This window comes from Enoplosus armatus, chromosome 21 (genome assembly GCF_043641665.1).
Source record: "Enoplosus armatus isolate fEnoArm2 chromosome 21, fEnoArm2.hap1, whole genome shotgun sequence".
Lineage (NCBI taxonomy): Eukaryota > Metazoa > Chordata > Actinopteri > Centrarchiformes > Enoplosidae > Enoplosus > Enoplosus armatus.
Window position 1 is genome coordinate 11,931,954 of NC_092200.1, and position 21,000 is coordinate 11,952,953.

At 41.2% G+C, this 21,000-nt stretch overlaps 1 protein-coding gene across 1 annotated transcript in view; it reads right to left on the reverse strand.

Annotated features, from left to right (window-relative positions):
- The window catches only part of cntnap2a (contactin associated protein 2a), a 272,982-nt gene that overhangs the window by 17,068 nt on the left and 234,914 nt on the right, over positions 1–21,000 (reverse strand). The window contains exons 18-22 of the mRNA XM_070928498.1: positions 18,457–18,627; positions 13,257–13,475; positions 8,088–8,324; positions 3,507–3,740; positions 2,869–3,002 (exon numbers count right to left, since the gene is read on the reverse strand). Of these exons, the coding sequence (XP_070784599.1) occupies positions 2,869–3,002; positions 3,507–3,740; positions 8,088–8,324; positions 13,257–13,475; positions 18,457–18,627 (995 nt within the window). The remainder of the gene's footprint in view (positions 1–2,868; positions 3,003–3,506; positions 3,741–8,087; positions 8,325–13,256; positions 13,476–18,456; positions 18,628–21,000) is intronic.

A 21,000-nucleotide genomic window follows, 5' to 3' on the forward strand; every position in this document is an offset into this window, starting at 1 on the left:
TCTGAAGTCTTGTTTCTTTACATTAGGAAAAATGCCGTTTGATAATTTGAAACATATTTTCTGTCTATGCTATATTTGAGAATTACGTAAGCAGGCGTAGAACTCCTGTAGGTGCTACCGACTTAGTCTTGCTGTCATCCTGAGCAGAATAAGTCAAGTTCCTCGCAACTCATTAGTGTGAGTGAGAGCTACAGTCATGGTTCAGGCTAAAAGTAAATAAACTATGACTAAAAGCCCTCGAGGGTGTGTGAGAAGGTAGAAGGTGGGAGGTATGAAGAGATAGGGGGAGAGAAGTGGAGTGGACAGATGAATTAGACTGAATTATGTTGATTTGGTAGTGTAGTTGTGTGAAGCCTTTGTAGTGAGTTGACCCGACAAGATCTCACTTGTGCCTGTTGGTATGCATGTCCACATCTGTTTACGAGTGTATACTTAGTGCATGTTTGTACCTTGAAAAGAGCCCTGAGGCAGTAAGGCAACATGAAAAAGTTTTACTCATCAAAGTTATCTTTGTTAGCACACCTTCTGGCTCTACTTTTCATGCCCTATCTATAAACTTCATCTTCTTTCTCCCTCCATCCCTGCCCCACTGTTCCCTTTTTATTTTAGTTTTTTCTCTTAAATCCAAATTACCACATCATGTGCCCACCAGTGTTCCTCTTAATTCTCTAAACAGTCTTTAATGTTTAAGTGCTGAATCTATCATTTAAGGACAAAAAGATCCAAAGGATTGTTATTTAGAATACAGCCTGCACACATGGGGAATGGTAAACTGGGAATATGCACTTGGTAGTTGATATTTCAGTCACATACTGAACACTGGGCTGAACATCGATATCTAGACACAGTTAAGCCGCGATCAACCAGTGGAAGAAGACACAGCGTGTGAATGCATATGTGTGTGTGTGTGTGTGTGTGTGTGTGATGAGCAAAGGGTTGTACAGTTGCTCCAATCACTTTCATGCCAGTAAAAAGGGATGTGTTATGTTGAAGTGCTCCCACTGGGGTGATCAGCGGCTGCAGGAAGAGATTTGCTCTGACAAGGAGGACGATTTTCATTGGATGTTTCAGTTTAATTTTCTAGCGGTTGGATATTTTTCACTGTAACGTGTGAATGCTGGTGATGAGATTCCAGTATGGATGGGGTCATTGCTCCCTGTACATGCAATGAGAGACAGAGAGGGCTCAAGACTTACATAGAAGAAGAGATGCAATGATTATAGGTTTGGCACGTGTAATGTGATTCATTCTATTCATTTTATTTCACCTTAATGAAAGCAGTGAGGGGTCATTTGGGCCTGTAATTATCACAAGAGAAGGTGACATCCTGACCACTGTTGCCAGAATTAGAAAGAATACTAATTACATATTCACCGTCTACTACACGTTATATGTACTATATGTACAAGACTAATACAAGTGAATAAATGCATCCATTGAAATTACAGATCTAACTGAGATTATTTTTGTAATGATTATAATGATCTTATTAAATGTTTAAATAAATATCCTTTGTGTCTAATTTCTTTATTTTTTTGTGAATATTGTGCTAAGGTACATCTTTTTTTCTACAATGATTTCTAAAATAGAGGTGAGGCAGACCTAGATCAAGTGTTTGTTGGGCTGAAAGTAATCCATGAGGATAATAATAATAAGATGATACTGTAGATAAGATCAAACCTCGCTGATGCCTGCAGGGAAAAAAAGCAAGTTCATACAAAATGATTGACACGACGCTCTCCATATGGTTCAACAACTTTGCAGAGAGGAGGCGAGTCAATGGTTCTGGTTAATGTCATGCCTCCTTCTGGCCACTAGGGGGTAGATTGGCTCTCTACATGTGAATATGTGAGTGAGTTACTCTCTGGATATAGAGGGAGGGCAACTAAGAAATGGCTGAACAACTACAAAATAAGTAAATCCTATAAATGTTACAATGTATGACACTTATAAAGAAAAAGTGTAAATGTGCAGCAATAATGCCACACTATATGAAGGGCAAGAATGTTTTCAAATGACAAATTCTACAGGAGGCCATGCATACAGAAACTGTTGTGTAGATGTTTTTACAATGTTTTGGTTCTCATTTTAGAAAAAGAGAATCCTTCTCTTGACAAACCATAAATTGTTAATGCAACTACAAATCTATTCTGATCTGGATGCAACCAATAACTGTTTTACAGGTGGTTACTTAAATTGCAGCCTGCACCCAAACCTGAGCATTTCAGCCCAGAACAAAGTCTGTAATAGTTTAGCTGAATTCTCACTCCATCCTTGACAGCTACTGACTGAGGCCTGGCTGTATCGATCTGCACTAAGCTGTTTAGCTTCACAAAACTTGAGAGCACACAAACAAACCCACACACACACACACAAATATATGCACAAACACATTATCATGCACAAGCACACATATGCGCAGTCCCTTTTGCTCTGCCTCATACACACGCCTTTAAATACCTGCACACACGCAGCCACAATCGCACAACAGCGTGCACTCATACAAACACACACAGATCGATGCATTCTCTCTGTTGCTATACTTAGGCTGTCTACTGGAAGTGGATTAACAGTGGCAGAGGACAAGCAGTTCCATCACAGCAGAAGACAGAACAGGACACTGCAGGACACCGACTTAATGCAAACCATCGAGCTAACGCTGGCTGGGTTTGTGTGATTGTGTACTTGTGACTGAGTACTTGGGTGTGTGAGCTTTTTTCCTTGGTTGCTTGTAAGCAGGGTCTTGAAATTGAAGCGTAAGTCTTTCGAGCTCTGAGCAACTTAACGCCTAAAATATATGTTGGAGAGTGCTCAGATGTGTGTGTGTGTGTGTGTGTGTGTGTGTGTGTGTGTGTGCGCGGTCTGTACCTGGATGGTGATGCTTCTGTCGACACGGGACATGTTAATGCTATGTGGCTGTCCGTTGGCCAGGTTACGCTGGTCCACATCTATAGCAAAGGGCTCCTTCAGACCTCCCAGGTTATACCGCACCTGTAGTGAACCTAAAGACATGCAGGCCAGTGGTTTGGTGGTATGAAACCTCACATCTCTGCCCAACAACTCCTTTTCTTCTCTAAAATGATTTAAGCATGAGCTCTCATCAATAAACTCCATAGAGTCCATAGGTAGTGTATTACTATGTGATGACATCTGAGACTAGTCATTTTTAAATACATTTTGTTCATTATCATTTCTTTTCTTCCAAAGAATTCTGATTAAACTGAACACTTGAGGCCAAAATTTAGTTTTCTTTTTGAAGTGATGGTACAAGCAGGGGTGAGAAATAATGGGGGAAACCCCGAATGACAGTGGATTATAGATATTTACTGTCTCAGGGCCATGAATGTGCAGGAGGGCCAAGAATTTCTCGCAGCCTCTCTTAGCAGTGTGAGTATTTTGTAGTTTCATTTTGGTGAGTGTACACAATGGTGGCTGAAACACTAGATGGCACTGTCAAATTTCATTGCTTCTATTTTAAAAATATACTGTATGTGTGTGTATCTTACCATTCTGCCTTAAAACCACAGCCAGATAATCCTGTGTCTTGGAGCTGACATACATCAGAATAGCTGGAGCATTGGATGTGCTGAAACTAAAGGCTACTTCCTCCTTCGTCAGATTCACTTCATGTGGCGTCAGCTGGTGTGTCAGGGTCTTTGCGTCCCTGCTGGCTCCTGCAACTGCTTCGGGCATGAAGTTGTACTTGACCAGTGTTCCCGCCTCAAAGAAACCCCCAACATCTGGGTGAGATGGCAGAAGAAATAAGAAAAATGTAATGCAGCAGGTGAACACACGCTTACCAATGTGTTTACACAACAAACAGTAGAATTATCATATTTGATAAAGCTATGCAAATCACAACAGGTGCATCTATGTACAAAAAAGCAAGGAAGAAAGAAAAGACAGAAAGAAGAAAAAGAAAAACACCGTGCATCAAAAAGAAGCCACGGGGAAGCGCTCATAAACTCACACGTCAAGACACAACAGGGTAGACATATTATATGGCTGGAGAGAAGTAAGCACACACATAAATATGGCTGTTCAGGAGGTGTAGTAAAGTGGGTTCTAAATTGCTGTGCTTCAGCATCTGAAACCAAACAATACATTGTTTACCAGTACATTAACAGACCTAATGGCATATCCCAGCCATTCCAGGAGGGTTATTGATTCTTGTAATGAAATGTTGAGAAGAAGGGACCTTATTTTCTATACTTCTGTCATGCTCCTTGTTAGTGTTTATGTGTGTGTGTGCATGCATGTACGATGTCTGTGTGTCTGTTACAAAGGAGATAAAAAGGCACAATGTGCGTGAAATGAAAGAGAACAGTTACAGGGAAAACAGCGAGCCTTGGGTTGGTGTGTGTGTGTGCGAGCGCGAGCGTGTGTTTAAATGCCATGGAATATTTCTTGACATGTTTGCCTGCCCTCAGTGGCAGCAGTGAAAATGTATAACTATGCCCCGGACGAGTGGAGAATACTAAGTGAACACATTTATGCATCTTATTTTAAAGCTTCACTTCACCCATCGTCTCACACCGGACACAGTACAATAAATACTTCAAGCTACATTACTTAAATTTAATAGAAGGCTTATTATCAGAAAATGGGCAAGTTCTCTGACTGGTATTGGCGTACAGGCAAAATCTCACCACCATTCAGCTACACCACAAGATCTGTGCTGCTGGGTGTTAACTGAATCAGAGGTAATTCAGACAAATGCAGTTTTTCCTTCAGAGCAGAACGCGTGATTGAATCAGTTACAGAACAATATGTGACAAAGAAATCAACATAACAAGCCTCAATATCTATAGACAAAGGATATCAAATCTTACATCATAGCTACATTCACATCTTATGACCTTACTGTTTATTTAACCTGTAATTATAATGTTCAAACGCATTCAGAACAGAGGATACAGAATTGTATCTCTCTCTCGCTCTCATTTTAAACTTGCAAACTGCCAGTCCTTTGTAAATGTAGGTATTACTTTGTTTGATTTATAAATGCATATATGAAGAAATATGAGAGTTTCAGAGTTAGTAATATTCATGCAGTTTAAAATGAATGGGAAATACTCAAAATGCTAGCTAAACGTTTTTCGGTCAGTGTAGTATTATTTTTTTTAAATGAAATGAAAAGTTTACCTCATAATTAAACAGCATTTTATCAAGTGTCAGTTCAGATATTGTATAGTAGCCACCTATTGCATAGTAGCCACCGTGTAAGCATTGTCAGTTGGTTCAGTTGGAGGCCGGACGAACTGCCGATCCTTTCTGAATGCAGTAGTACTCTGTTTTATTTGTAAATGTATATATAGAGAAATGTTCAGTTAGTAGTATTCAGAATGACAAATAACTGATTATGCTAAACTAGCTAACGTTATTAGGTCTTTGCTGTGAAGTAAATATTCCTACTTTACTTCATAATTAAAGAGCATTTTATAATTTTACAAGCGTCTGGTGTTTTGGTGTTTTGACCAAATTCCATCTTACTTCTTTTACTCTTCACTCTAACCATGTATTATTAGCAAACTAATGCTTTAGCAGTCAGTTAATTAACTTAGCTATGCAACAGTTACACCTGGCAGTTTGTGGGGGAAAAGAATTAGACACCGTTAATTTCTATCTAACTAACTAATTTGTGTGGTGCAAACCTTCATTTAGGGGGCATAACTAGGCTATGTTTGATAGAACTTGTGCAGCAGGCCCCAATCTTCTTCTTCCATCCTCTTAACCTTAAAAGCTAAACAAATTTACATTTTATCTATATTCATACAAACTATGAGGCCGATGTATAACCTGACTCAGCCTTCTCTGCCCTGCTGAGAAGAAAAGAAGAGAGACTCTGACTCTCTGCCCAGAGCCTCAGCAGCAACACACACATTTGTCTGGAAGCATAAGAGGGAATGAGAAAACTCAGCTCCAGGGCAGGGACTCTTTATGGGTGTGTGTGTGTTTTATGTCAGCGCGTGAAGACATTTTGGAAAAGGAATTTTTGCAAGCATGCAAACCTCTACAGGTATCTATGTATGTGTGTGTTTTTGTGGGTTTGTGCGTGTATGTCCATGTATATGTATGTACAAGTGCACGTTGGCTCCTTGTGACCCTCAAGGGCAGAAAAGCAGAAGAATGAGAATGTATAATAATAATAATAATACTGCTGGGTCCCCTGAGTAGTGTGTAAATATGGATACAATGGAAATGCACCACGCAATTATGGCTGGCTTCATGCATTTTTCACTCGCTGGGAGGACGGCGGGGGGGTGGGGGGGGGGGTTAAGAGAGAGTTAAATTTGGAAGAGGAGAGAGAAAACGGAGGAGGGGAGAACAAAGGTGAGGGAAGGAGAAGGGGGAAGAGGCGAGGAAGAAAATTTAAAGGGGAAAGCGTAAAAATGTAGGAAGAAGAGAGGCACCGCAGGGGTTATAAATGGGGAAAAAGGGAGCAAAGAGAGGAAGCAGTGGAGGGGGGAGAACAAGAAAAAGGAGAAACCAAAAGTAGAGAAAGAAATGAGAAGAGAGCAAAGAGGAAGAGGAGGACAGAGAGTGACTGGAGTAAAGTGAGACAAAAATGGAAAGAAATAGAGGGGAGGAATAGGTAAAGGAGGAGAAGAGAAAAGCAGAAATGGAGAAGACAGGAAAGAAAAGATTTTAGATGGGGAGGAGAGTAGCAAAAAGAGAAGCAAGAAGAGGAAGAGGTGACTTGCAGATAAAAGGGACAGGAGATGCGATAAGAGAAGAAAAAGGAAGGGAAGAGTGAGGGGAAATATGGGGAACACAAGGAGGAGGAGGAGGAAACAAAGACGATGAGGACTGGAAGCAGCGATGAGTGAAAAGGAAGAAAGGAGGAGACAGAAGAGGAAGAGGAGAGTCACATATCATGCACAGAAACAAACAGACACAAGGGTGTGCTCTCTCCTTGTCTCTCTCTTTTTCTGACACACACACAGACAGTCTAACACACCTACACAAATACAGACACACACCCTCACACAGACAGTAATCTCTATTCTCTAAATCCTGAAATGCCTGATTGGTTATGACAGAATTCAGAGGTCTTCTCATGTCTTACACTAGCATATCACCACACGCTGTCACCCTCCTCCCTGGCATACACACACACACAAACACACACACTTTGCTTTTCTGTCATCTTGTCACCCCCCTGCCACGAGCGCAGGGGAAAAACACTATTCGGCTTTAGGAAACAAATTAATTCACGTGTCGGGGATCAACTCTCTGACTGGGAGCTAGCAGAAAGCCTCTGACAGCACTGCTGCTCTTCTCCCCAGAGCATTTTATCAAAACTTGTTTTGGGAAGTAAAACTTTAATGCTGTATCTAATGAATCCCTGTGAAACAAGCATGATGTTTTAGCAATATGCAACAGCGCAAGAGCAGAGTTACGGTGTGACATTTCTCATTTCTGAACTTCAAAAAAACCTAGAGCTACCCACCGCTGAGTGAAGTGACTTGCATTTTGTTTTTTAGTTTTGGTCTCTCAGCTCTGCGTTTTCACATTTGTAGCATTCAGGGAGTGCACTCTAAAGTCAGGGAGAATTGGTGGGTAAGCACAATATTACTCTCAATCGATGCCTTTTATCATAAGCCCAAACACTTTCAACACAGACCGCTCCAAACTGAATAGGAAGTGAGGACAATCACAGAGCGCAGCAAAAAATCACAGTGGGCTGTCAGGCAATGAAGCTCATTGAAACATAGCTACTCCAGCAGTAATCCTGGCGCTATTTGACTCTGGCCTTGTAAATGAAAAAGGGACTATGCCAATGATAATGTGGTTTCAATGATAACGTCAAACAAAGGTTTGAGGAAGGGCATCTTTCTGACGCGTTTATCACAATAAAAGAGAAAAAAAATCAGTTATCAGATACCTTAGGGGATTTCAAAAAACACTGCAGTGCTGGCAAAAGGGAAATAAAATCTGACATAAAAATACCTAAAAGCCTACTCAGGGGGAGATTGATTTGTCTTGTAATCGAATTTTTGAAGATGACGCATTTCGCATTCATAGTCCCATGATCTACCTATTCAATTAGAGACAGAGATCATCTTTCCCAAAATGCCTCTCACCTCTGGTGCAGAACGGGCCGTCATAGGCAGTGGAGGCGCAGTCACACAAGTAACCGTTGTACTTCTCCACACACTTCCCTCCGTTCCGGCAGTACATCCCAAAACTGGTACAGTGGCCTTGGCAACCGGGCTTGACCCCAGGCGTGACCTTGGCCCTCTCTTCCAGGTCGAGGGTGATGCCGTTCATCCGTAGGGCTCGGATACAGCCCAGAAACCCCCTCTGCCCTCCTGCAGCACCTGAGGAGCGGGGGGGGGCACACACACAGTGGCATCAGTGCAGCAAGGATAGGTAGCATTGGGAGAAAGGAAAGAAAACAAATAACGGAGAAGGAAGGGAGGACAAATGGAAGTCAGGGTCACAGAAGTCATTTTGAATGCAAGAGACTGTTTTAATCTCTTTCAGAAACGTTAATATCCTAACGCCTGGAGGAAGCCACTGATGTCACCTTAATCGTTCCGACTGTGACGCTGTTCTTGAAACAACCTTCAACTCGTTTGATTTCTTCACTAATTAAAACAGCCTAATGAACACTGTGTCTTAATGAAGATCTCACAATCATACACACGCAAATGGATGCATGAATGCACGAGAACTACATACTACAGCCAAACACACACACACGTTTAAAACACACCACACACAGCGCACCTGATTTGAACGAGTCAATATGAGCATTACAGCTTAGCCTTGGGGTGTCAATAGCCATTCCTCTAAAGTGCTTCCATCGTCATTCTGGCCTTGCACCATTACAGTCTAACAACCCATTAACTTGGACAGAGTGGGGGTGTTAAATAGATTAATGTGAACCTAAATGACTATAGCAATAAACACACTCATAAACATACACCCACAGGTATAGATTCAAACGTACACAAGCGCACCCATAGAGGACAGTTACACTGTATGGATAAACACATGAGTATGGGCACTCACTCACGCACACTATCATTAACAAGAGTCGAGGGGCATTTTAGTTATTAAAACCTCTCTATGGCATCCTTTGGATTACAGAGAAGTGTCCATTCAAGAAGACACGTTGAGGAGACTTGAACACAGACCGTGTGCACGTTTCCTCCCTCAACAGCTGCATTCTCCCTAGCTTAGCCACACAGGTACAAAACACAGACAATAAGATTACTAATACATGTACTTTGATTTTCTCCAGCACAATACATTATTCACACATCAGGATGCAGCTGAGCTTTCACGCACTTTCTCCACTTTCCATTCCCACAACGGATCTGACTTTTCGTAGGCCTGTTAATTAATCTATTTTGTACCACTGATTGGCTGGAGGTTTCTGCCACCTGTTTACCCAGGTCTAAATCAGTCTCTGATTAAACAGACAGCAGGCTCTGAGGCCTGCAGAGACCAGGGCGGACACGTACACAGGTATACACACACGAAGTCAGTATTGGCTAACACATTTTATAGGCTGCATTTTAATGTATGAGTACCTTCATTTTTATTAATTCAGGTAAATATATATTGTGTTCATCTAATTATCACTGCTGGCAATAATTATATTTTCAATGCATTTTTTATTCTATATTGACATTTACTGTAATTTACCCAATCTGAGGGATCCTTGGCAAACAGGTTCATGTTATGTCTTTATTTGCCAATATATCATTATCAGATTTTTCTTTTTCAGGCTTTGGAGAACACACACACACCCACCCACACATACACACACACACACAAACACAAGCACATCACTGCATGACACAGAATACTGATATGTATACAGAAATTCAGACACAAAAGCAGTAATAAAATTTAAACACACACGCAGTATGTGTTTGCACTTATTTATTTATGAGTGTGTGTGGCTCGAGGGTATATTACCCTGTAATGATGTGCTAATGAGGAAACCTTTTGGATTCATTAGGATATATACAGTACACACAAGCTCATACATATATACACATACACAATATGGAACAGCCAAATTAAAAGAGACGTGTGTTACTGTGTGTGTGTATGTGTTGGTGTGGATTCTAGATTAATGTAATGATTAACTAATGAATAAACATGCAGTATGCACTTAAATACAGTATGCAGTTAAGGGAATGGACACACAGTATGCATGTATATGTACATGGACTGTTCTTTTAAGCCTGACCCAACCAGATAAATTCCCCATTTACACCAACTGCACATCTGCTGCTCTGCTTTTCTTCCATTAGCACTGTATAAGTGGGTTAATAGAATGGGGGTATGTCCTATCTCTACTGTTTGCTGTTCAACACTAAAGAGATCTTCAGAACAGTGTTTACCCACTGTATGTTTATTACTTTAGGATGCCATTTGTATTGGTTGTAGATGAGTATTTTTGATTCATATGGTCTAAATGCCATTTCAAAAGCCTTCCTAACCCACCAGCAATTTCCGGGGGCAGGGGGGGGGGGGGGTTATTATCATATAAATCCCATTTTACCAGCTCAGTGCTTTATATCTAAGCAATGTTTTTTTTTCCAACTATCTCTCTTAAAGGTCCACAATGGGCTTGCTTCTGGTGGATCCCTGCATGGAAAATGTACTTGTGTATTGCAACAAGCCTGAGTCCACAGTAATTCCTCACACCTATGTGTTAATGTATAGTATAAATCAAAAAAAAGTAGCAGCACGAGAGCATCAGCAGTTAAATTTCAGAAGATTAATCCTGGCTTTAACTTTAATCACCACTCGTGTGCAGCTGCAACAAAACACACTCTATTTCAACTGTAGGTGAGGGCTTTACACGTGTGTTTGTGTGTACTGCCACAATGAGTGTCAGAGACGTTTCGTGGTACTCATTAAATGTTACCTACTGTCTTGGCAGGTGAGCGAGGCTGGTTTCCCTGTGACAGGTGTCGCACACATGCAGCGAGTACCAACAAGCAAGATGTCAATCCATGAAGACAGGGGCGAGGAAAAGAAAAGCCAAAGCAGAAAAGAAAGACAATCCAACCATGAGAGCATTGAGGAAAAACATGCAAAATCATAAAGAAGTGTGATAGTGAGCATTAATCAAGAGGGAACTCAAAAGAACAGATGGTGGCATTAAATAAATAAAATGTGGCAAGATTTATAGTTATGTGCATGTATGGAGTGAATTGGAGAGCTAAAAGTTAACAGTGTGAAGTAAATGACAGCAGGCTGATGGTATAACATTTACTCTCAAAGCCATTAGAGCAAATGAGCCTCTGTGCAGTAAACACTAAAGCAATCAAATGCTTGATGAGGAGCGTATTGATTGAGAAAGAGAGAAGGAGATGATACAGAGACAGATATGACAACAAGGTGAGCAAAACAATCCTTGTTGTACTCCCCTACTGTGTGTTTTTGTGAAGTCATACAAACACGTTGTTTTCTTTAAATTCTTTTTAGGTTTCTGGATTGCATTGGGTTTTTTTCTACCTCACAACTTTGAAACAGCCACATCAATATCAATATCAATCAGAGACAACGTGTGAAGCGGCAGAGGACGTTACAAGGAAGAATAAGGAGGGTTCAGACAAAATCTTGATGCCTGCAGGGCTCTCCGCACTCTTTCCAAATCTCTCTATCAAACACAAAAGGATCTCTATCTTTTCTGGATGTCAGGGGCCAAATCTAAACCACTTCCCTTTAGTGACCGGGCCACTTCCTGTGTGTCACACTGTAACTTCCCAAAGCAATCCTCAAATGAGGATTAAGCAGGGATTAGAGATCAGATATGAGAAGGTGCTGTCACCTCTGTGGCTGTTGTTACAAATCTTTTCCTGCTTTCTCTCGATCTTCCACTAACTCTTGTGTTTCTATATTTGTGCCACACACAGTAAGGCTGAGCCTGCCCCTGTCTTCCTTTGACAGATGAGACAGAATACACACATGCAAATGAGGTGACGGCCGAGGAACTATCTGGAAGACATTACGTTCCCCTGGTCTCATAGCCGCGAGTCGCTCAGTGACAAAACCTTTCTCGCCCTGTTCCATTTCACTAAATGAAAGTACAAATACACCGAGAGGAAAATTGGGACACGATACGGTGAGGATGTCTCAGCAGCGTTCGAATCAGCAAAAGTGATGAGACGATGAAATTATATTATAAACGGGGATCAGGGAGGGTAAGGCTATCACATCGGGATGCCTGATTGGAATTTGGAACAATCTCCTTTGGGCAGAACTTTTTCCATGAGACAGTAGGAACTCTGTGATCCGCCTCAGCACTTTCCCTTCTATCCGCAAATCCCTAAAACTATTTTAGCCCCACAGTTGGGTTTATAGGGTATTGACAGCTCAGCATAAAAGGTAGAAAGAGACATAGAAGTGAAAGCATAGGGAGAAAACTGGGCGGATCTTCTGTCATTTGAGCTTGAGAGGCATTGTGTGGAGAGGAAGATGAAGCCATAAGGAAGAAACCAGACCTCTTTAGCACAATGTAGGCATAATTGGTGTGATAATAAGGGCTTGATCTGTCTGATAAATTATACAGAATGTGTGTATGTGGAAGAGGGAAAGTCAGAGGGTTGATATCCTCTTTGTGCAATTATAGTTTCTTAATCCAAAGAAATATAAATGCTGAGACAAAGTATTTAAGTATCAAAGAAATGACCTCTATTCGTGAATTAAGTCAGTTTTAGTCACATGCCCTCACAGCAAGCAAAGAGGCTCAGTTTATACTTTATTAAAACTCAATCTCGATCACTTACACGGATGACTTTCCGAGGATGTGTGTGTGTCCACATGTGTGCATATTATAAAAATGTAAAATGTGTGTGTGTGTGTGTGTGTGTGTGTGTGTGTGCAGGATTAACATTAACTTAATTAGCAGTGGCTGTGACTAAGCTGGACTGAAGCCTCTTAAGAGAAGACCCAGTGATTTCCAGTAAAGGCTGCTACATCTTTAACTTCTGAAACAATCAGACGTCCCCACAATGGATGTCTGAGGGCAGCATTACTGGATATTCAGACAGCACAGATAGTTTTTAAATTCAATCCAAATACGATTACATGGATGATGTGTACTTAGGCATTTGCTTTCCACACATAAGAGCTCGTAATTATGGTGTGTTTATGGTGAGTGTCCTTCCTACACAAAGCGAATATTAAATGTTGTAATTGCAATCAAATGTGTGTATGTGAGTCATTCTTACAGATAAGGGTTGTTAATTGTTTGGATTCTGTGTGTGTGTGTGTCTTACCCACGTAGAGCTGGCTGAACAGCTCTAGCCGTGTGTGCCCCTGTGCAGGAGCAAGCTGAGATGCCCGATGTGTCTGATCCAACTGAAGGACCGCCTCTTTGACGTTCCGCTCTGCCATCACGCGATGCCATTGGTCATCGTTGAGGGGTGTGGCCGAATGTACTGTTAACTCCACAGGTCCGTTTCCGACATCAAAGGAGAAGGAGACAACTTTTGGAGCTGCAGAGAGAGTGTGAGAAAACAAAAGAATCAGTTAACCTGAAATTAGTTACAGAAGTAATTTATTAAATCATATGAAACAAACATCACAACTTTCTAAAACCCATAGCTCCCTGTTCTGTCATAGTCCACTCTGCAGGTAAATATGCGTTCAATTTCTAATCTAATGGCTCATTTATTCCAAGGCCATCCATTTGGCTTGTATGGATTTCAGCTTTGCAACACACGACTGCTCACAGCTTTGGACAGGACTAATCTCATGGACAGTCGATAGATGCCAGGAACTGTTGGTTTTGCATAACGTAAAGTTGTATCGCAGCAGTTTCCATGTGTTATTTTGTTGCTGTTCTTGAACTTTTAGAGGTTTCCCTACTTAAGTTTGAGAGAAGAAAGCCAAAGAGTGAGAGACCAAACAGAGAGACAGCTGAAGACAGAGGGAGTGTGTAAATGAACAAAGAGAAGGAAAATTAATGAAAAATTAGTGAAAGGTGGCCTTTCTCATCTTCATGATTAATTTTCATCATCTTAAAGTAAATGGATTTGTGTGTGTGTTTGCAAAGTTTTATGGGTAATTAAGGAAGTTTAGAGGCCCTAAAGTTTAATGCTACTCCGTATTTCAGTAGCCTAATATTTCAACACACCAACAGGGGGCACTGTTATACCTTTTATGACCACGACAGGTCAAATGTCTATCGATATTTCTGAATTACAGTGTGTGTGTGTTTCAGTCTACCACCTGTCCATTCCAGATGTTTTTGCTACTGCATTGGTGAGGTCACTGTCTGATGCTTTTTCACCTCTCTGTAGGGAACAGTGATCCATCTATACGCTGTGGAAAAAGAGTTGAACAAAGAGGCAGAGAATGTGTGTGTGTGTGTGTGTGTGTGTTCTTATTTCCAACTCTATCTCAACTTGATACGGTCAGCTAAATTTTCTCCACAAGGCCAGATTTTCTTTAACACTATTACCCAGACATACTAGAATATATAGAGCTTTATATGATTAATTTTAAAGCTGAGTGACACTTCTCTCATCCAAGACACTGTTAATTTGGATTGACAATTTTAATGAGAGTTATACGTTGATGATTCTGACAACATACTCATTGTGTGTGGACGAGAGATGTTCAATGAATGAAACAACAATGAGGGAACTATATCTGCTGGAAAGACAAATGTCAAATTACAACCCAATCTGACTCTTTATCAGTGTTTGGTGCTACTGTGAGGCTGCTGTATAAAAGCTATGTATTCTGGGTGGTGCCATATGGTGGTTATTGGCACCAGTGGGCTGCAGTCTTAGAGATGATGAATAACCTCTTCAAAGTTCTATATGTTACGGCTTCATTATGGCTTCATTAGGCTCAGATATTAGAGTATATCTTAGATAATTTTTTGTAGTAGTCAATGGGGAAATTAACTTTCCCTTTGCCTGATCAATATGCCTGGCCTTTTTCTCCTTTTCATACAAATTTTTCATCTAATTATCTTCTTCCATTCTTCTAACTCTTGCATCCCTCCTACAGTACACATATAGTTCCTCTGTTTCTTTCTTACCTCTCCTGTTTGTTTGTTCCTTCATCTTTTCTCTTAGTCCTTTTGTCTGCTTGTTCTTTTATTTCTTTCCTCCTTTTATCACCACCGGCCCCCGAGTCTATCCTCCCCTCGCTGTGTATTACTTCCTTCATTCTTTCATTTCTTCATTGTTTATTCATCTGTTTCTTCATTTACTGCTTGCTTTCTTGTATTCGCTCACCAATCCCTTGTCAGTCTTATCAGTCACTTTGCCCACCCTCCCGTCCTCCCTTCCATCATTCCCTACTTGCAGACATTAGCTATTCCTTTTCGATGAGATGCAAAGACACCAGAAATCATCTCAGCAAAAGCCTGTCTGAATGTGCTGAGTGCATTAACCTATAACATAAATCTGAAAAACATTTAACTACCTATAATGCACAACACACAGCAGCATGCCGACAAATAGATGCATGGACCCGGAGTGAGACACAGGCTTTAGTACACTGAATTAATGACGTCTGTGTGCACAGAGAGCGACATCAGTTATTTTAAATACTGAAACAAAGCAAACATATATCAATAGAAACAAAGCTATAGCAATGCTGCTGTAGCAACACTGAATGGCATGTGAGTGTGCACGTTTGATTATTTGTGTGTTGTTTTAGCAGCACTGCAAAGCAAGATGGATGCCCTACAACTTTCTTTTTATCCTCCGTCCACAGGCAGGAATGAAAACTAAAGTGCCCTCAGAGCATCTATTTGCACAGCTGTGATGGATGTCATAAGTGTTAATGTATGTGTGAATGTAATTTTGTGTGTGTGGGATATACTTGCATGTTGGCCTGGAGAAAACCCAGCAGAGCTTTTTGTTTTCTCTATTTGTCTATCTATTAATCTTTTAATATGAAGGCTGAAAAAGCCAAGTTCTAAATTAAGCGTCAGCACAGCACAACCAAATAATGATAAATAGTGAAAGAGATTGCATATGTCTTTGAGTGAAAGATCACTGCTTGAGTGGGTGTGCATATATGTGCGTGTGTGTAATGTGACATTTCATTTAGCTGTTCTTCATCTATTTTCAGATGGCTGGCAGTGTATTATCTATTTTCTGTTATACTTGCTAAGTCTTTGTAGTTTGTCTCATTTGCTTTGTTAACCTTTTGCACTGTGTTTTAAACTCCGGGGACATCAGGAACAGTTTGGGAAACTCTATTTAAGTGCGAGCCAAACCTGCTGCTGATGAAACAAGATTTAGCATCTCCCCAAAACTAAGCATCTCTTTGTGACAAAAAGGCTCTTCAAATAACATTTTTGTGCTTATCAGCAAAAAACTTGCTCACAATGCAAAGAATCCTGAGTATTTCTTAGTGTGCACACGGAACAGACACAATGAGATAAAGATTAGACAGTTTTTTGAAGAAGAGTCTGAACAATTCTTAGTGGTGGCTTTTCTCCTTAGTAGATAACTAGACATTGCTTTGACATGTCAGAAAAACTGACAATTTTAAAAAGCTGGAGCTGCATAGACTACTGCTGAATTTCAGATGTAAACTTTGTCTGTCTGGCCCTCACATTACACAGCTGGATCTGCGACTGAAAATGTTTCTAACCTCTGGGCAAGACTATCACTGAAATTGCAGCCTCTTAAGGACTCAAAACATGACACGTACATACTTTCCACTGAGCCACAGAGCACCCCAGAAGTCAAGCATTTCTGTATTTAGGTATCCTCAATCCTGTTACCAGTCCAGTTCACAGGGTTCTGAACACATCTTCAATGCTGCCTCTCAAATGTGTCCATGCCTCCTTCTTACTATTAAGATTCAAAGAGGAATAATGTCCACCTGAGTCTGCTGAGGTCACAGTAATGTGTGCTTTGTACAAGGTCGCATGTGCGAATGTGCTTTGAGCTCCTGCAATGGCACAGCTACGCTATTCGGGCCTAATGCTACTCATTTCATGCCCTGACTGGATTGCAGCAGATACAGTTTTTGCACCAGCGAGAGGACAGAGATTATGTGTGTGTTTAAGTGTGCGAGTGTGCACGCAAGTCGTTTTGCGGTTCTATGTCTAAATGTGTGCTGTGGGGCAAAACGCAAGATGATAGCAAGGGAGAGGAGAGAGGAAATCGATGTGGGGGCATTTTGAAAGCCTCTGGGGGAGACACACACACATACATGCACACACTCCCTATCTCCTCTGGCCTGCTGTGTAGCCGTGACAGACTAGATACTTTCTGTATCTCTGTGTGTGTTTTTGTGTGCACGTTTGGAAGACAAACACTAACCCCTGCTGGCAAACTTCTCACTGTACGTGCATGCACAGTGTAGTGTCAGCACATTGTTTATTTCTGCAAGAATAAGAGTGTGTATGTATAGGTGTGTATTTGACTTTGTGCAAAAGCTGGTTTAGCTATAAGAAAGAATTGGGAAAGAAAGTAAAAAGCTTATGGAACTTTCAGGCCCCAAACCAGCTGACATGTCATTCAGTGTAATGGCTTTAGAAAGCACTTTGGCTCAAAAATCATCTGTCGACTTTATGTCTGTCAGTGGCATTTGACTCAAAATGGCGGGCCAGGCACACCAGCAGGAAATGGTAAGCGAATGCTTTGACACCAAAGGTTCAAATTCGATTAAATTGAAGCCCGAGATTTTAACAATCTTTATCAGAGGGTTCCACCAAGGCCGCTGAGATGTTAATTTGAGCCGCTGGAACAAGATCACAGAAACCTGCAGCATGACATGTCAATCATAAGTCTCAGAAAGAAATCAGAGAATGTGAAATGGGGTTGTGCAAAGCTATCCCATTGTTTGGTATTTAAAAAGTTTCATTCTCCTCTCCTCTGTCGCCTTTTCTTCTATTTCCCTCTAACGTTTGACAATTTTCTTTTCTATAAGCCTTCATGTATGATGTTGTATGGTAAACACACTTTAGCAAAGTCCTCTGAGCCAATACAATTCAGATTTCAATTGAATATTGGATCTTTATGTGTTGTGGTGGAAAAGGTTGTGGGGGTGAACTTTTAATAGATTTAAACGCTCCTATTTGCAGGGCAAATTTGAAGGGTGCATGTCCATTTGCGTGTGTGAGTGCTTGTGATTTGTCATCCCTGAAAATGGGTGATTTGGTTAAACAGTGGTTCATAATGGACATAATTATTACACACACCAATTACCTTAAATAAATGATTGCTCTCTCTTGCAATCACACAAAGTAGTGCGCCATAATCAGGAAGGCAATTGACTTGCTGGTGTGTGCGTCTGCATCAGTCTGTGTGTCTATGTGAATCTGAGTGTGTGTGCATGTGTGTAGTGACAGGATACACCCAGTGCTATCAGACTGACTGCTGGATTAAACCTCACAATAGGCTAGATAAAGAGTCAGAGTGAGAGAGAGACTCAGAGAGACAAACAAGGAGTGAAACTTCTCTCATGGACACACAGAAACACTCAGATGCATCTTACATTTGAGCTCCAAGCGAATGAAATCAGTGTTGCCCAGGTTTTCCAGAAAGACGCCGTAGGGTGCGCTGGTCTTGAAATAGAAGGAGATGTCGGCGCTGGTCTCACCCTGGAAGGTGGCAAAGTGCAGGTAGGATGACGGGGTGGTGAATGATGCAGCGTTCCAGTAGTTATCTGTGAAAAAACAAACAGAATCACAACTCTGAACCAGCCGGTCCCACATGCACCTACTGTAGCCTCCATTAGCACTGTGGCAAACACCATAACCCAGTCTGATCTGATAAGCCGAAGAATAAATTCAATGTCGAAATGGTTTCATTTCAAATGATTATGCATCTATGTCATTTCATTCCAAAGAGCTATCAATCTATTCTGGATAAAACATTGTTATCTCATGTCCATTGTTTCATGTGGCTCATTTAATATCTTCACATTAGAAATGATTCCATCACCTCTTTTTCTGTGCAGAGGTTTTAACATAGCCTGTAATTTCCTGCAACTTCAATAATATTCAATGGACAGTTGATCATATCATAATAGCAGAGAGAGACCATTTCTTTTCTTCTAAATGAGGACCTGAGGAGGGGACGAGGGTACATGGATAAAGTGTAGCGGGATTTTTGATTATAACTTCTAATGACTTTCATGAAGCGAAACCAGCGGCTGCTAATGAAGACGAAGTAGCAGCACGTTTAACAGCTGCTGATGAATTATCAGACTGTAGTTGATGAAGTGACTTCTCTGCTGTCTCCTCTCCTCGCCCCTTGCCATGTCTCTGTCTCGCTCCTATCACTCAAGGAAGATGAAGAGTAGGGCGGAAAGAAGAAGAGGAGGAGGAGCAGAGGAGGGGAGAGCGTGGAGAGGACAGCTGAGGAGAGAAGATAGAAGAAGAGGAAAGAGGCCAGGCACGGGTGAGAGGACAGAATATTGGAGAAGTGATGGAAAAGAGGAGAGTAAAGTCATGCAGAGGGCAGATGAGAGGAGAGGAGGAGGAGCTGGGGGGCATATGGAGGGCAGGAGGAAGAGGAGAAGTGTGAAGGCTAATGTGGTATCAGCTGAGACCTCTCTGATTCCTCAGAGGATTGGCCTCAAACCCTTCACCTTAACCCTGGAGGAACAGTGAACAGGACCAGTGGAGCAGTGTGTGTACAAGAAGTGTGTGTTAGGACTGCAACTAATGATTAATGTAACTATCAATGAATCTTTGAATTATTATTCTGGTCTGATGTGTATCTATACGTCTAGTAGATGTTTGTAGATTTTGTTCTACAGTCCAAACCAGTCCAAAACCCAAAGATATTCAATTTATAGTGTCAGAAAACAAAGAAAAGCAAATCCTCAAAATCGAGGTGCTGGATTTAGAGATTGTGTCATTATTTTCAAGATGAATGAAAAATGTTTATCCATGTAAAAATGGTTGCGGATTAATTTTCTGTCGAATAACTAATCAATTGACTTATTCATTCAGCAGTGCTTTGCCTCCTGTCGAGAGAGTGAGTTTATACCCATTTATGCGTGCAAATGCGTTCATGCGTTGTATGTGTGTTTGTGTGAGAGCATGCCTGTTGAGTGTGGGTATGCACCAGTGTCCACGCATCTCTGTGTGTTTGTGTCTCCTGGTTCAGTGCGATAAGCGCTCCCCAATGACAAGGGCTGAGCTCCTCCCTTCTCCTCCTTGCCTCGCATCCTGTCACCAGGGGCAAGGGCAGATAGCGGCCGAGCACACACACAAGCACGCACGACCACCTACTGACGCTGTCTTTGTGATACTGTTCATTTCTCTACGGCTGGCATGGCCAATTATTGAACAGGGTTAATTGAGGACTTAACAGGAGGAAGCCCGCAGAGGCCACAGAAACAAATAATTATGTGTTTACTATGATATTCCATCCTAGCATGAAGAAATACCAGGGCCACATAGATGGTGATGTACAATCACTGACTCATTACAAAGGAATTGTTTCAATGATTGCAGCATATGCTAGTGCTTAACCGTACAATAATGATGGGATTTCACAAGAAATAACTAAAAAGTTACAGGAGTAAAGGACTGAAATGCATATTAATACATATATTCATATATACACAAAGAATTTGCTCAGTTTTCTTTAGCGTATTCTGCATGAAATCAGCCCTCACAGTAGAAACATGTAATAACATCACAAATATAGACATAACATGAAAAGGACTCGTGTTGTGATGTCCATTTGTATGCACTGAATGAGACCTTAAGAGCTTCGAGCAAGAGAGTAAAAAGAAGGCTGACAAAGACATAGAAGCAAGAAGGACACAAGGATATAGAAACGCAGCCGGGAGGCGAGTCACACTTCAGAAGGAGGGGAAGAGAACAAGAGGGAAAGAGGGAAGTGGGAGGTAAGAGAGAAAGTCCTCAAAAGGGCATCCATTGTGTGAGAAGCAAAGGAGAACAAAAAATTAGTGGGCTGACAGAAACTGAGTGTTGGAGAGAAAACAGCATTAGAGGAATAAACATGGACGCCAAATCATAAACCTCTGATTTCCCCTGTGCCAGATCCACAGATGCAACTG